The following is a 13807-nucleotide window of genomic DNA, read 5'->3' as shown; positions in this document are numbered from 1 at the left end:
ATCCACTAGGCTCTGCCTCCTGAATGCTAGGATGAAAGATGTGTGACATCATGACCTGCACAGTTCTCTTTTTTAAAAAAAAACATATTTTAACGAAAATAGAATTATATCACTTTCCCTCTCGTTTCCTTCCACCCAGCCCCTTCCAGCTGCACTCCCTTGAATTCCTCCCATGTCCCCCACTTCCAAGCTGATAGCCTCTTTTTCTTTTATTATTGTTGCTACAAACATATGTGTGTACATTTGTGCGTAAATATGCATAAACACAACCTACTGTTTTGTTGGCGGTGTACACACGGTTTCAAGGCTAACCATTCTATCTTGGACAAGCAATAATGGAGCTCATCCCTAGGAAAAGCCAGTTCTCCTTTTCCCAACAGTCAATAGTTGCCCGTAGTTCTTTGGCTAGAGGTGGGACCCCTCAAACACTTTCCCCATTAACATGTTCACTCATATTGGCATTGACCTGTTCTTGATTGTGCAGCTGTCTTTGTTGTTTTGCTTTGTTGTTTTTTTGTTTTTGTTTTTCAGTTTCTCGAGACAGGGTTTCTTTCTGAAGCCCTTGGCTGTCCTGGATCTAGCTCTTAAACCAGGCTGGCCTCAAGTTCACAGAGATTCACCTGCTTCTGCTCTCAAGGGTTAAGATTGAAGATATGCAGCGCTGACGCCACCTCTGACTAGTTGTGCAGCCATTTTTAGGAGAGACTGTGTAGTGGTTTGAATGAAGTTAGCCCCTAATACATTTGAAGGGTCGGTTCCCAGTTGGTGGGCTGTTTAGAAAGGATTAGGAGGTGTGACCTTGTTGGAGGAGGTGTGTCTCTGGAGGGGAACTTTGAGGTTTCAAAAGCCTGTGCCAAGGCCAGTCTCATTCTGGCTGCCTCCCCTCCATCTTGCAGATAAGATGTAATCTTTCAGCTACTGCCCCAGCATCCTGCCTGCCTGCCTGCCTGCTCTCATACTCCCCATTGTGATGATTATGAACTTACTCTCTGAAACTGTAAGCAAGGCCCCAATTAAATGCTTGGTCATGGTGTCTCTTCACAGCAGTAGACCAGTGACTGAGACAGAGTGTTTCACACACACAAAATACAGACTTCCCAGTATTCTGGTTCTTACAGTATTTCCTCCTGATGTTCCCTGTAGATGCAGGCATTCTGACGTAGATGTATCCATCAAGTTTCTTAACTTCATTTTTCAGCTGTGTAAAAGCACCTGGTTGACTGAGGCAAGTTGCCTAAGGCACCAGAGGCCCAGCAACTTCACAGACAGGAAGGAAGGTGGCTTACCAGATCAAATATGCATCTACCACAAACAAAACAAGAGGAATGCTGGGTCAGAATCCCTGATGTTTGCAGTCCCATATTGGGTTCAGCCTTTTGGCGTAAGGCCCAAATACAAATCTACGAAAGTTGCTTACTCTTCACTGAGGATAAGAACATCAGAGAAGAGAGGAGAGGCAAGGGAATCTTGCTTGGAGAGATTCCTCCGAGGACTAGGGAGAGAGGGGAAAGTCAATAAGCACAGAGACAAGGCGCTAGGAGAAGAATGGCAGGCAGCTTTGCCTGGGTCCCAGCTCTGGCCTAACACAGCTTCTCAGGAACAGAATGTCTACTGAGTAGACATTGAATAAACATTTTGAGCTCAACAAAGCCAGAAATCTTCTGTTTAGATGAAGCGATGGGAACTCTTCCAAGTGCAGGGAATACTTAAGAAACCAAAGGGAATGTAGAAGGACCCTTTACTTTTACACTGTGGACCCAGGCTCTGAGGGCAGGCAGCCTGTGGAGAAATGTGGGCCCACCACTTTCTGGCTAAGCAACCTTCAGTAAGCTAACTGAACTTCCTCATGCTTCTATTTACTCAGCTCAAAACAAAACCATATATGGGGAAAAAGAAATCCGCCTCGGGATTAAGAGAATTATCTGAGCTACTCAAACACAGCACACATAACACTGTTCTCATAGGGTAAGCGCTCTACAAATATTAATTCTTATCATGATTGGAAGTTGCTGTCCGTACAGAACCATTAACCTAAGCAAACGCCCTCCCGTCCTTCACCTGAACTCTGTTAGCATCCCAGACTTGTAAAGAATTTCTGCTTCATTAACAAAGATGACAAGACAGTTTAGATATAGCCTGCCCCCCAAGGCTGAAGAGTGGGACAGCACTGAGAGGTGGTGCTGCCTGATGGCAGGTTATAAGTGAGGTCATGGGTCACCACCTTGAAGTGGTTAGTCCAGAATCACAGAGTGGGTGCACTGCCATGAAGCCAGGTTATTACGTAGCAAGGTCATACCACATGTTTATTAGCCTTTTGGTACACATATCTCCCTCACTCCTCTACCATGAGCTAAGTGTCATCATCAGGCCCTCGTTAGAAGCCAGTGTCATGCTCTCAAACCTCTAGAAGAGTGATCCAAATAAACTTCTTTTACAACTAATATAGCCTCGAAATTTTGTTATATCAAAAACCAACTAAGACAGAGGATAATCCAAATTAATGCATATATATATAAACTAGCATAGTTAATAAACTGACCTATTTCTCTGGTCCAAGTATGAAAGTAATACAGTCAGCCATTCAAGCAAATTGGATAGATAAAGAGTAGGTTTAGACATATAGATAAATAAAATAGTTTTTGCCCTTAAAAAGGTAAGCTGTCAAGCTTTAATCTCCTGTTAAGAAAAAGAGGTGGGTGAATCTCTTAGTCTTGGGCCAGCCAGGGCTACACAGTATGAAAAAAAAAAAAAAAAACAGTTCACTGTCAGACTAGACTAGGGGTGTACGTCAGTGGTAAAGCACTTGCTTAGCATGTGTGAGACACTGAAGTCAATCCCCAGCAGCGCAGTTAAGAAAAAAAAAAAAAAACCATGAGCCAGGCATAGTGGTGCATGCCTTTAATCCCAGCACTCAGGAAGACAGAAGCAGGCAGATTTCTGTGAGTCTGAGGCCAGCCTGGTGTACAAATTGAGCCCAGGACAGCCAAAGCTACACAGGAAAACCCTGTCTCAGGGTAAAAAAGGAAGGAAGGAAGGAAAGAAGGAAGGAAGGGAGGGAGGGAGGGAGGGAGGGAGGGAGGGAGGGAGGGAGGGAGGGAAAGAGAGAGAGAAGAAAACCAGGCTGAGAAATAGCTAAGTAGGTAAAGTGCTTGCCGCATGAAGACCCAGGTTCAGTCCCCAACACTCACAGAAAAAAAAAGCCAAGTATGGCGGCACACACTTGTAATCCCAGTGCTGGGGAGATGGTGTCAAGAAGATGCCTGTTGCTGGCTCCTGTCAGCCTAGCCTATTGGATGAGTTCCAGGCCATTGAGAGATACAACATTGTCTCAACAAAACAAGGTGGGGGTGGCAAGACAGCTCATCACGTAAAGTCATTTGCCACACAAGCCTGGTAAACTGAGTTCAATCCATGGAACCCACATAGAGGTAGAAGGAAAGAAGCAATCTCCACACAGTCCCCACAGCAACCACATTCACACACGCATGCACAAATTCGCATGCACACGTGCACACACACAAATTTTCTCCTTCTGAAATAGGTATCAGCATAATTGCTAATTACAGAGAAGTGCATACAAAGTTTACAGAGAATCACTATACTGATGATTTAAAAAAGAAAAAACAGTCATTACTAGAAAAGAGAAATAGAAAACAGAAACTAGGAAACAGACTGAGGGGATTCTGGAGCTGAAGAACCTGATGTGAACCTTCCTCCCACCTTGACTTTCACCAAGTCATTTTAAAATCTCTAAGAATCGATCTTGTGACTTGCAAAAGAGGGACGCACTACTTCAGTAAGGCCACACGGAGAACCCTAGAACAATCAAGTGCTCAAAAAGTCAGTGATCCTCATTCTTGCACTCTGCCTAAGGAAAAAAAAAAAAAAACAGAGGGCTACAAGGCAAGGGATGTTTATATGGGCCTAGAAGGACAAGTGGGAATTCAAGAGGACGAAAAGAAAAGAGGCAGGCTTCGCAGGAGTGAGGAGCTGCAAGCTGTGCTGGGATGTGTGGAATCCTGGCAGCCCCGACAAAGACTTCACCTCTCTCAGCATCAGTTCTGCTTGCAAAGGGGGCACGACACAACACTAACTCCTTCGCTGTGGCGTTGTGGAAGTCAAATGAACTAGTGGGCATAAAACACCACTGTAGTTGAACCTCTGCAGCCTGGGTGCAGAGAAGTGGCGGACTCACTAACAGGTGGGACTCGGTGAAAGGCCTGCTGGTTGTGGAAAGAATGTCCCTGAGGGGGCGGTCCCAGAGTCTCCCTTCCTTTCTTAGTGTCCCCACCTGCCATGAAAGGAGCAACTCAGTCCAGCGCACACTCCCCCCGACACACTGTGCTGCCTTGTCATGGAGAGATGACCATGGTGTAGAACTCCAAAGCCATGAGCCAAAAGCAATCTTTTCTTTTTATAAATTATCTCAGGCGTGACAGTAAATGGAAAGCCGACAAACACAGCACCAAGCACTTAGGACAATGCGCGGGGCTTCACAGAACTGCACTGACCAAATGAACACAGACAAGGGGGTGGGGCAAGAGAGTCTTTAAAAAGAGGTCAGAAGCCCTACCACTAGTGAGGGGGCAATGGTAAAACTGACCTGAGTCCAGTGGAGGCAACCACAGTGATAAGTTTGATAGCCTTCCAGGGTCTGCCCCAAGCTTTGACCTTCCGCTAAAGCAGCTGACCCTTCATCAGCTGCTACTAAAGGGAACTGTTAGATGATCTGAACTCAGGGGAAGAGTTCGCTTTTGAGAAGTTGCCAGTGGTTATCCAACTGGTTTGACCACCAAGGACCTTGCTGAAGAAGGAGGCAATAAAAGAAATTACTTCCTGCTAGCAGGCAAGCTTAATTACCCCAGAGCAAGAGAAAAGGCAGATAGAGGCAGGTGGCATCCTGCAGGTGTGGCCCTCGTCCAGCTCTGCCAGAAAGCCAAGCAGACAGTGGGGCAGCTGTTTCCTATCCACCAGACACAGGCCAGAGAGGAGACAGCTCTGAGTCACAGGGCCTGGAAGTGTCTGAAGATGTGTGACTCCAAATATCTTTCAAAAAGTAAATCATGAGCAGGCATAGTGGTGCACACCTTTAATCCCAGCACTTGGGAGGCAGAAGCAGGTGGATCTGTGAGTCTGAGGATAACCTGGTCTATACAGTGAGTTCCAGGACAGCCAGGGCTATGCAGAGAGAGCCTGTCCCAAAATAATAATAATAATAACAAAACAGAAAGTAAAGGGAACCACTACAAGAATTCCCCAGCATCGTGCCTCTTACAGGACCTCACTCTCTCTAAAGCTTGATCCTCAGAAGGAGCCTTTGAGATTGTCACAGAAGGATGCAGGATCTAAAATGGAGATGGCAATCCGACTCTCAAGAAGGATTATCACCACTACCTTCAGCCCAGGGCACCAAATGCCCAGGACCCACCAACTTATACCACTTGCAGGTTTCACTTGCTCTCTTCTTAGAATGCTCAGTCCTGGAGCAATCTACTGAAATGGCCCAAAGTTTTTCTAGACTCACTCCATTAAAATAGCACTGACAAATACCACTGGCACTCACTGGTCATTCTTCTATCTCATCACTTTTTTTTTTCCCTTCTAGCTCATCGTTTTATTTTCTTCACACAACTTCTGGAAAGGTCGGTCGGTTGGTTTGTGTGGGTGCACACAAACAAACATATACAATGGGGCATGTGTTCAATGGCAATCACATGGAGATCAACGGACAAATGCGTAGTCTGTTCTCTTCTTCCACCTGAGGCAGGTTCCAGGAATTGAACTCAGATTGCAAGCCTTTCTCGACAAGCTCCTTTAACAGACGAACCAACCATTCCAGCAGCTCTGTTTTGTTTTTGTCTCAAACTCGCTGGCCCTTTTCAAGGTCATCCTTCTGCCTCCACCTCCTGAGCGCCAGGACTGCAGGCGTATGCCACTAGACCTAGTTTATGTGGTACTGGGGATGGAACCCGGCGGTTTCGTGTACAGCAGAGAAGCCCTTTACCAAATCTACATCCCCAGATGCCGCACACATGTTTCACAATCTAAAATCAGCTTCTTCAGCACTTGTTGATTTCTTTTTATTGGCTTTCATACCTGACAGGCTAAAGAGTTCTTCCTTTGATCTCTTCAAATTAAAGCTCATGAGAATGGAAGCCCTGTGTTTTCTCTGTTGCCACATCTTCAGCATCTGTCACAGGCCCAGCACATCACACTACCAATAATGGCAGACTGAAGAGAGACTAAGAGTGAGGAGACCAGGTATGTCACATTTGGCCCCAATCCATGGAACATACTTAGCAGAGGAAGTCCAAAAAGAAACCTGATTCCTGCAGAAGTTTCAATAACCATCCAAGTTGAACCATATCTCCAAAATAAAATTCAGCCTCTGATCCCACCATTTTCTAGGCTTTCTGTACATTCAGACATTATGGGGGATCCTTTCTCTCCCAGTCCACCTGAACCTAACAGGCCTTTTAGAATCAAGTCCTCTAGGGGTGCCTTTTGTCAACAGGCTTGGACTGATGGGCATAAATTCTAGTTTAACCCCATCTACAACAGTAGATAGGCATGCACAGAAGGTGCCCACAGTGTGAGCCTTTCTCTGCTCTCAGGAAAGGACAAGGAGGCTGGTGAAAGAAGTGGAGTTTCCATGTCATATCCAGCATGAGAACAGCCCAGCCACCTATTAAATCTCGGAAATGGCAGCTCCCTTCCCATTGTGTAATAGCCTCAAACAGTTGTCAGCCTGGCATAATCATTTCACCAGGAAAATTTGTTCCAAATAAATAGGCCAAAAGAAGGAATGAACAAGGCACACAAAATATTAAAAAAGGGGGGGGGGGTAGGGGGCCTTGAATCAAATCAGAAATCTTTCTCTACTGTCCCAAGATCCTGAAGGGGCACTCTGTTCTTGACTCACCCTGACTGACCTTCTCCAAACTTCCTAATGGACTGCAGACCTGCTCATGGCTTGGGTTTCTGCTCCTCTGTGGCTGGAAAATGGAAAAACACAGGATATTTATTTCAGACAACAGAAAAGCAGCCAGAGCCCATAGACTGCATGTGACTGGCCAATCACAGAGTTTCAGAAGCCAACAGCAAGCCAGTAGAAGAGAAAGCACAGGCCAAATCCACAGCATCCTATTTATTAAGGTGGTACCATACATCAGCCTGAGTACTGCTGAGTGCTGGCTGACAAACAAGACTCTCCATGGTTGCAGGGTCTCTGTAACAGCGGTAGAGCATAAAGTGGGAATGCTATGCCCCTACCTCATTGTGATACTAAACCAGCCACTCTCCCAAAGATTGTCTCACATGAGTAGCATGTAGAAAAATGGCTCCCAAAATATATCGGTGTCTTGGTCCCCTTAGAAAGGAATCATGACTCACAGGGTGGGGCTATGAGAACAAAGGCAAGAGAGTTTGCAGATGTGGTTCGTGTGAAGGGTGCTGATATGCAGAGAGTACCCTGGAATATCCAGGTGGACTCAATCTATCACAGGAACCTTTAAAAGTCAAATAGAAGGTTAGAGAAGGGGTGGTTCTCAACATTCCTAATGCTGCAACCCTTTAATGCAGTTACTCATGTTGTGGTGACCCCTCAGCCATAAAATTACTTTACTCATTAAATGAATTATATTATTATGTATGAATTATATTATTCATATACTCTTATTCATAACTGTAATTTTGCTAGTTATGAATTTTAATGTAAACATCTGATATGCAGGATATCTTATATGTGACCCCTGTGAAAGGGTTGTTAGACCTCCAAAGGGGTCATGACCCACAGGTTGAGAACCACTGCGTGAAAAGGGTGAGAGGGGAAGATAGATTCACTGCTGGTCTGCATGAAGGGAGGAGTGGCTGATAGCCAAAGACCACAGCTCCTGTCAGGAGCAGGGATCGGCCCTCTGTTTACAGCCCAAAAGAAAATGGTGACCTTGGGCCCAAAACCAAAAAGAGTGAATTCTTCCAGCACCTCAAGAAAGGAAATGCTTCTATCCTAGAGCTTCCTATTTTATACTCTTATGACACCCAGACAGATGCTGGCCTATGGAATTATCTATCACTGAATAAAAGTGTTCAAAGCTGCCAGATTTAAGCCTAATCAACTGGGTTTGGAGGATTTGGGTTGGGGGAGGGGTTGTTTTGCTTTTGCTTTTTACTCATTCTTTACTTTTTTGTTTATTGTTAGGGGAGAAAAGGAATATGCGTGCCACAGTACAGCACACATGTGTAGGTCAGAGGCAGCTTTAGGGAGTCTGTTCTCTCCTTCCACCGCGGATTCCTAGCATCAAATGCCCGGCAAGTGCTTTTTACCAGCTGAACCATCAGCCCCGCCCTGTATTCTTTTCAAGCTTCGGGGTCCTGCCAGTCTCCACCTCCCCGGTGTTGGAATCATGAGTATGTACCACCATACCAGACTTTTTCACATAGATTCTGGGAGTCAAACTCAAGGCCTCATGCTTTCACAACAAATGCTTTACCTATGAGCTATCTTCCTAACCCTAAATACGGCAAATTATTAATGATACACGATTAGATCCTAAGCAAATTCCTCTTTCTGATTGTACCACAGTTTTGATATCAGTCAAAACCTAGATAGAAAGGAGAAGACAGAGGGTCTGGCCTGCTCTGGAAACTGGCTGTGCGTGCTCCTGCCACTCTACCACCCACACGGCTCTTCCTTATCCCCTGCTCCAGGATGGCCTTTGGTTGAAGAACATTAACAAAAATGCAGAAAAGAGTGAAATAAAGAAAAAGTATGGATGGAACTGGAGACAATCATATTAAGTGGATTAATCCAATCTCAGAAGGACCAATATCAGGGGCTGGAGAAACAGCTCAGGAGATGAACTTGCTGTTCTTGCAGAGGATCTGAGTTCAGTTCCCAACACCCAGATCAGGCTGCTCAAAACTACCTATAACTCCAGCGCCAAAGTACCCACATGCATGTGTGCAGACACGTATACAAATGAATAAAAACAAAATATGTCAAAGACAAAAATTGAGTGCTTTCTCTCATTTATGAATACGAGACTTTATACAGTGTATGTGCACATATGGGATGAAAGTAGAAGCAAAAGGAGACAGATGGGAGGAGGGAGGGTCAGGAGAGGAGTGGTAAGGTAAGAACTCAGCACGGAGAAGAACGCACTCACAATACAATGTGCACTTTCGTGAAAATGGCCTTCTGGAACCCAATTTAAAAATGTCAGCATTCTTTTACATTTTAAAAACGAGATTAAAAAAATAAAAAGGCTAATCATTTCCAAAGCCCCACGCTATCTTCGAATGTGACAGACAGGGCTGTTGTTTTCCAATTGTAACATCCTTAACCATACCTTAGAGCGATAAAGTCTAAGAGATGAAGAAAGAACCCTCAACGCTGAGTTAAGGATTTGGAGCCCTGGGAAGGCGAAGTACAACATGCTGACTAGCAATGTCTGCCTGGGGCAGGGGGCAGGGATAGCAACACACGTTGGACACTTGTCATTACTGATTCTTACTAATTCAGGAAATTTAGTTTGGCTTCTCTCTCTTTCTCCCCCTCCCTCTGCTACTCCATTTACTTGATCCGGTATACTGGGTCACCAGCAAGTCATATCCAGTCAGCCAATCAGAATCCAAATCAACGGATAATGAAGTTATATCTAGATACAACAAAATTTGTAAGTATACAATTTGAATCAGGCTTGCCATTACCTAATGTGTAGGCAGTTCTAATTCTGGTCTGTTCCTCCTCCTGGCTCCCCTGCATTTAGCCTTTAATACCCTGGTCCTCCTTGAGGTTCACCTTCTACCTCCAGAAAGAACTTTTAAGGGGTCTAGAGTCCCCTGTGACCCACAAGTATACCGGCCAATGAATTCTCACTTAACTTCTCCCATGTCACCCTGCAGCTAATGCAAGATTTGATCCCTGTTTTCTATGGGATTTGGAGAAGTTCGAGGGCCAGATGCTGAAGTCAGATGGTCTGGTATCAGTATTACTCTGCACGGGGCCACTTCCTGTGGGACTATGGATGACTTATTCTCTCCAGAGCTCGCTTTGTTCACCTATTAAATGGAAGCAATGGTAGTCCTTCCCTAATAGGATCAAGTAGAGACTAAATTAAAGAATGTGTAAGAGCCGAGAATTATTATTCCATCATTCAAAGCATGTGATCAGGCTAGGGTACTACAAGATGCAGTGATGCCAGAATTTACTCCTTGTCTTAGTCACTGTTCTTTTGTTGTGAAGAGGCACCATAACCAAGGTGCCTTTCTTTCTCATAAAAGAAAGCCTTTAATTGGGGGCAGCTGGCTTAGCATTGCAGAGGGTTAGTCCATAGTCAGCATGGCAGGATGAATTAGCTGAGAGCTTTACATCCTGATGTGTAGGCAGCAGGCAGACAGGCACTGGGGCTGTCCTTTAGAAACCTCAAAGCCCACCCCAGTGACACACTTCCTCCAACAAGGCCACACCTACTCCAATAAGGCCACACCTCTTAATCCTTCTAACCCTTTGCAAACAGTTCCACTCCCCGGTGACTAAACATTCAAAGATATGAGCCTATGGGGGCCGTTCTTATTCAAAACACCAAACTCCTATAAAGCATGGGGATGGGGAGTTTATTGGTGTCTGTCTTTGTATTGCACTAGAAGTAAGGTCAGTACAATGCCAAGGAAGACAAAGATCCTGTTTCCTTGGAGACATCCACTTCATTTATGTGTGTTAAGTCATACAGAAGAAACAGAATTTAAGATGAGATCAGAGCACAGCCGGGAAAGCACCTGCAGTTGCATTGTCCCCTTACCCCGGTGACCCACTGGGGTCCAGCCTCTGACCCAGCCAGAGTTGGTACTTTGCTTTTGTGTCTCTGACACCTTGCCACAGCTTTCCACGGAGTTCTCTAGCTACACCAAGGGAAGGAAGGGGAAACCCACAGTTCTGAGGTCAGCTTCAGAGACTCAGCATAGCATAACATGTTGCCCTACAGTGTGACTCCAGAATGGCTGGAACAGAGAAACACTTTGCGGCTTTTTCAGTTCTCACCACAGAAGTCTGCAATGGCCTAAAACTCCGCTGGGCTTTCTTGCTGCATGCAGACCGTGGTGAGTGTCTTACACAACCTAAAGAGCACATGCTGTGCTTACCACACACCAACAGGCATCGTCCCATCTACTTCCTTGTTTTACAGACGAGGAGGACTGGATACAGAGACGGGAAATGCCCCACTCATAACGCTGTGATCTCCTTGGTCCCCCGCTAAGTGCTCTTTCCACCCCACCCTAGGGAGGCGTTCTATTCCCCCAGACTACTTACCCACTGAACCGCTCCCGATCACAGCTGATACTCTGGTAATCTCTCATAGGTGAATGGCAGCAGCTCTACATAGAAGCCTCGGGGGCTTTGAACAGTTTCGTATTTTCACTCTCTGCCCACAGACTAAAGAACTGCCAGCCACAGGATGCTGCTAGTCAAGGAAAACAGCCACCGGGGCTGCGTAAGAGCCCATTCAGACTGCTCGATCAGAAAACTACCCGACATTTGCACAGATTTTGATGGTCCGCACCTTCCATCCTTTACTCCGTGAACTGTCGGGAGCGCCTACTATCTAACAGGCCCTGTGCCAGGTCCTGGGCGTGCCTCAGAGAGGAGAACAGATGGGCTGTCCCTTCACTCAAGGAACTGGAGAGAGGCTGAGGGGTGCAAGGGAACCAGTAACGCAGAAACGAATTAATTTCTAACTGACAGAGCAGATAACCCGGAGGAGAGAGCTTGGAATAAAGGGCCCCTCTCTACGATACTTTCCCGGTGTTTTCATTTGCTTCAAGCCTGAAAAGGATGTTTTCCCCCGTTCCACGGTGACTAAACAGTTCACTGAGACAGATGATGAAGTGACTAGATCCCTCTACTTACTAGTTACCTAGGCTAGAGCCCAGCAGTCCTGAGGACAAATTGCCGGCTCCAGATAGTCCAGATTCTGATGACCTGTTGTTTCTGCCCAAACCCTGCGCTGTGCACAGAGGCTGAGCAGGGACGCCTGGCTCAAAGTATGAGGGAGAATGGGAAGGCAGGCGCAAAGCAAAGCCGACAGAAACCCATCTGCGAGTGGGCCAAGGCTCACCCACCCAAGCACGGCCTGCTAAGAGGCCCAAGACTGTGGGCAGAAGGTGGCTGGAACTTAGGGCTGAGAGCGGAGGTAGGGGACAGAAGTGAGGAAAAGAAACTCAAGAAGTAGCAAAGCAGGAGAGGGCACCAGGGTGAGGGCAACGCGAGGGCAGGTTGGGAATCCGGGAGAACGGCACTCAGCTGGAGCCCCACAAAAGACACCCTCCAGTCTCACTCACCCCAGATCCGATCCCGATCCCCAATTAGGCTTTTCAAGCGGCAACCGGTGTTTTCCTGGGTCCCTAGGATCGCAGGGGATCCAGCAGCCTCAAGTGACCCCAGCTCTGGAGCTTCAGGCCCCCTAGCGCCGGGGACGTGCTCGGGCTCCAAGCCCGGGAGCGCGCAGGAGCGGCCGGGATGCGTGCTCAGCACCCCGCGCGCCGCCGCCGCCGCCGCCGCGCACGGATGACTCTGGAATGCACCGCCGCTGGGGACCGCCCCGGAAAGACTGAGCCCCCAGCCTCAGCACGATAGCCTGCTCCGCTCCTCCCAACCTCCCCAGGACTGCTGTAAAGAAAGGAACCTAGAGAGACTCAGAGCTGTGCGGCTCCCCTTGTCACTTTGCACTACACTCAGCCTGTAGCCTTAAGCAAGTCACTTCGGTTTTGTTTTGTTTTGTTTTGTTTTGGGGGTGGGGTGGGGGGCAAGATCCTTTCCAACAGCAGTTTCGGTGCGGGCGGTAGGTACAGTGTCCTGAGCATAAGATCATTTGTTTGCTTCTCTGTACTGTTAAGCTTGGGATAGTAACACTAGCCCTCTTGTGAAGACAGACTAACAAGGACCAGTGTGAAGCTAGTTAGTAGCTTGTCATAACACACCTCCATGCATTGTTTATTTTGTGATAACATGAAAGTCCAAGGCGATCAGCACCCCATTAGAATCCAGACCTGAGAGGCTCGCCACTCTCTCTTCGTTAATGACCCACTTTCCGCACAGGGCAGTGCCAATTCCGCACTCTCCTGTCCGGCTCTAGGATCCTCTGTGATCCAAGGGGTGAAGGAAGGCTTTTTATCCCTTCATCTCTTTGTTTATTTATCTTTGAGACAAGGTCTCTCTACAGAGTCTTGGATATCCTGGAACTCGCTATGTAGACCAGGCTGGCCAGGAATCAACAGAGTGTCCAACTCCCACTACCTGGGATTAAAGGCGGAAATGACCACCTCAGATTTCCATTCATCTTCTAATTCTATAGAATTTCCTTCCATCCCACTCTTAGGGAAGGTGGGGCACACAGACAGAGACTGCCAACGCCTTGAAAAGTTGTTTCTTCTTTTTTCTAATGCATGTAAGAATCATGCTGACTTGCCCAAGCTGACATTTGATCTAGTGTTAAGCCTCGACTTTACACACGCCCGTTTCCTCTGACTCAGATATGAGGTCAGCAGAAATGACAAGTCATTACCAGAAGTTGCAGACCGAGGGCCATGAGGACAAAGGATTAGCATGGAAAGTGACTGGAGGAAAATTCTAAGAGTCATTTTTTGATCAACAGAGAAAATGTGTGGTCCTCAGAACAAGGGCAATCTAATTCCAAGTGCTATAGGGGATCATAAGAAAGAACGTTTCCTTATTACTGGAACAGGATGTGGGGAATGAATCCTTCAAGTGGGCAACCGGTAACATGACTGTTGGCTTCACTATTGAGAC

At 46.6% G+C, this 13807-nt stretch overlaps 1 protein-coding gene across 6 annotated transcripts in view; it reads right to left on the bottom strand.

The window, feature by feature from the left end:
- Positions 1 to 12678, bottom strand: part of Smim3 (small integral membrane protein 3) — a 29339-nt gene extending 16661 nt beyond the window's left edge. Inside the window, exons 1-2 of one of the 6 annotated variants that reach the window (XM_021633660.2) lie at positions 12340 to 12678; positions 6933 to 6995 (exon numbers count right to left, since the gene is read on the bottom strand). Coding sequence is in view for 1 of the 6 variants with exons in the window: in XM_021633655.2 (XP_021489330.1) it covers positions 11312 to 11358 (47 nt within the window). In the remaining 5 variants the exon portion in view is untranslated. Of the gene's footprint in view, positions 1 to 1116; positions 1263 to 6922; positions 6996 to 11311; positions 11618 to 12339 lie in introns of those variants that run through there. The other 5 variants (XM_021633657.2, XM_021633658.2, XM_021633659.2 and 2 more) reach the window with 5 other exon arrangements.
- Between the last annotated feature and the right edge of the window lie 1129 nt (positions 12679 to 13807).

Source organism: Meriones unguiculatus, chromosome 2 (assembly GCF_030254825.1).
Source record: "Meriones unguiculatus strain TT.TT164.6M chromosome 2, Bangor_MerUng_6.1, whole genome shotgun sequence".
NCBI classification, from domain to species: domain Eukaryota; kingdom Metazoa; phylum Chordata; class Mammalia; order Rodentia; family Muridae; genus Meriones; species Meriones unguiculatus.
The sequence above is the reverse complement of the archived record's forward strand: the minus strand, read 5'-3'. Positions and strand labels throughout refer to the sequence as shown.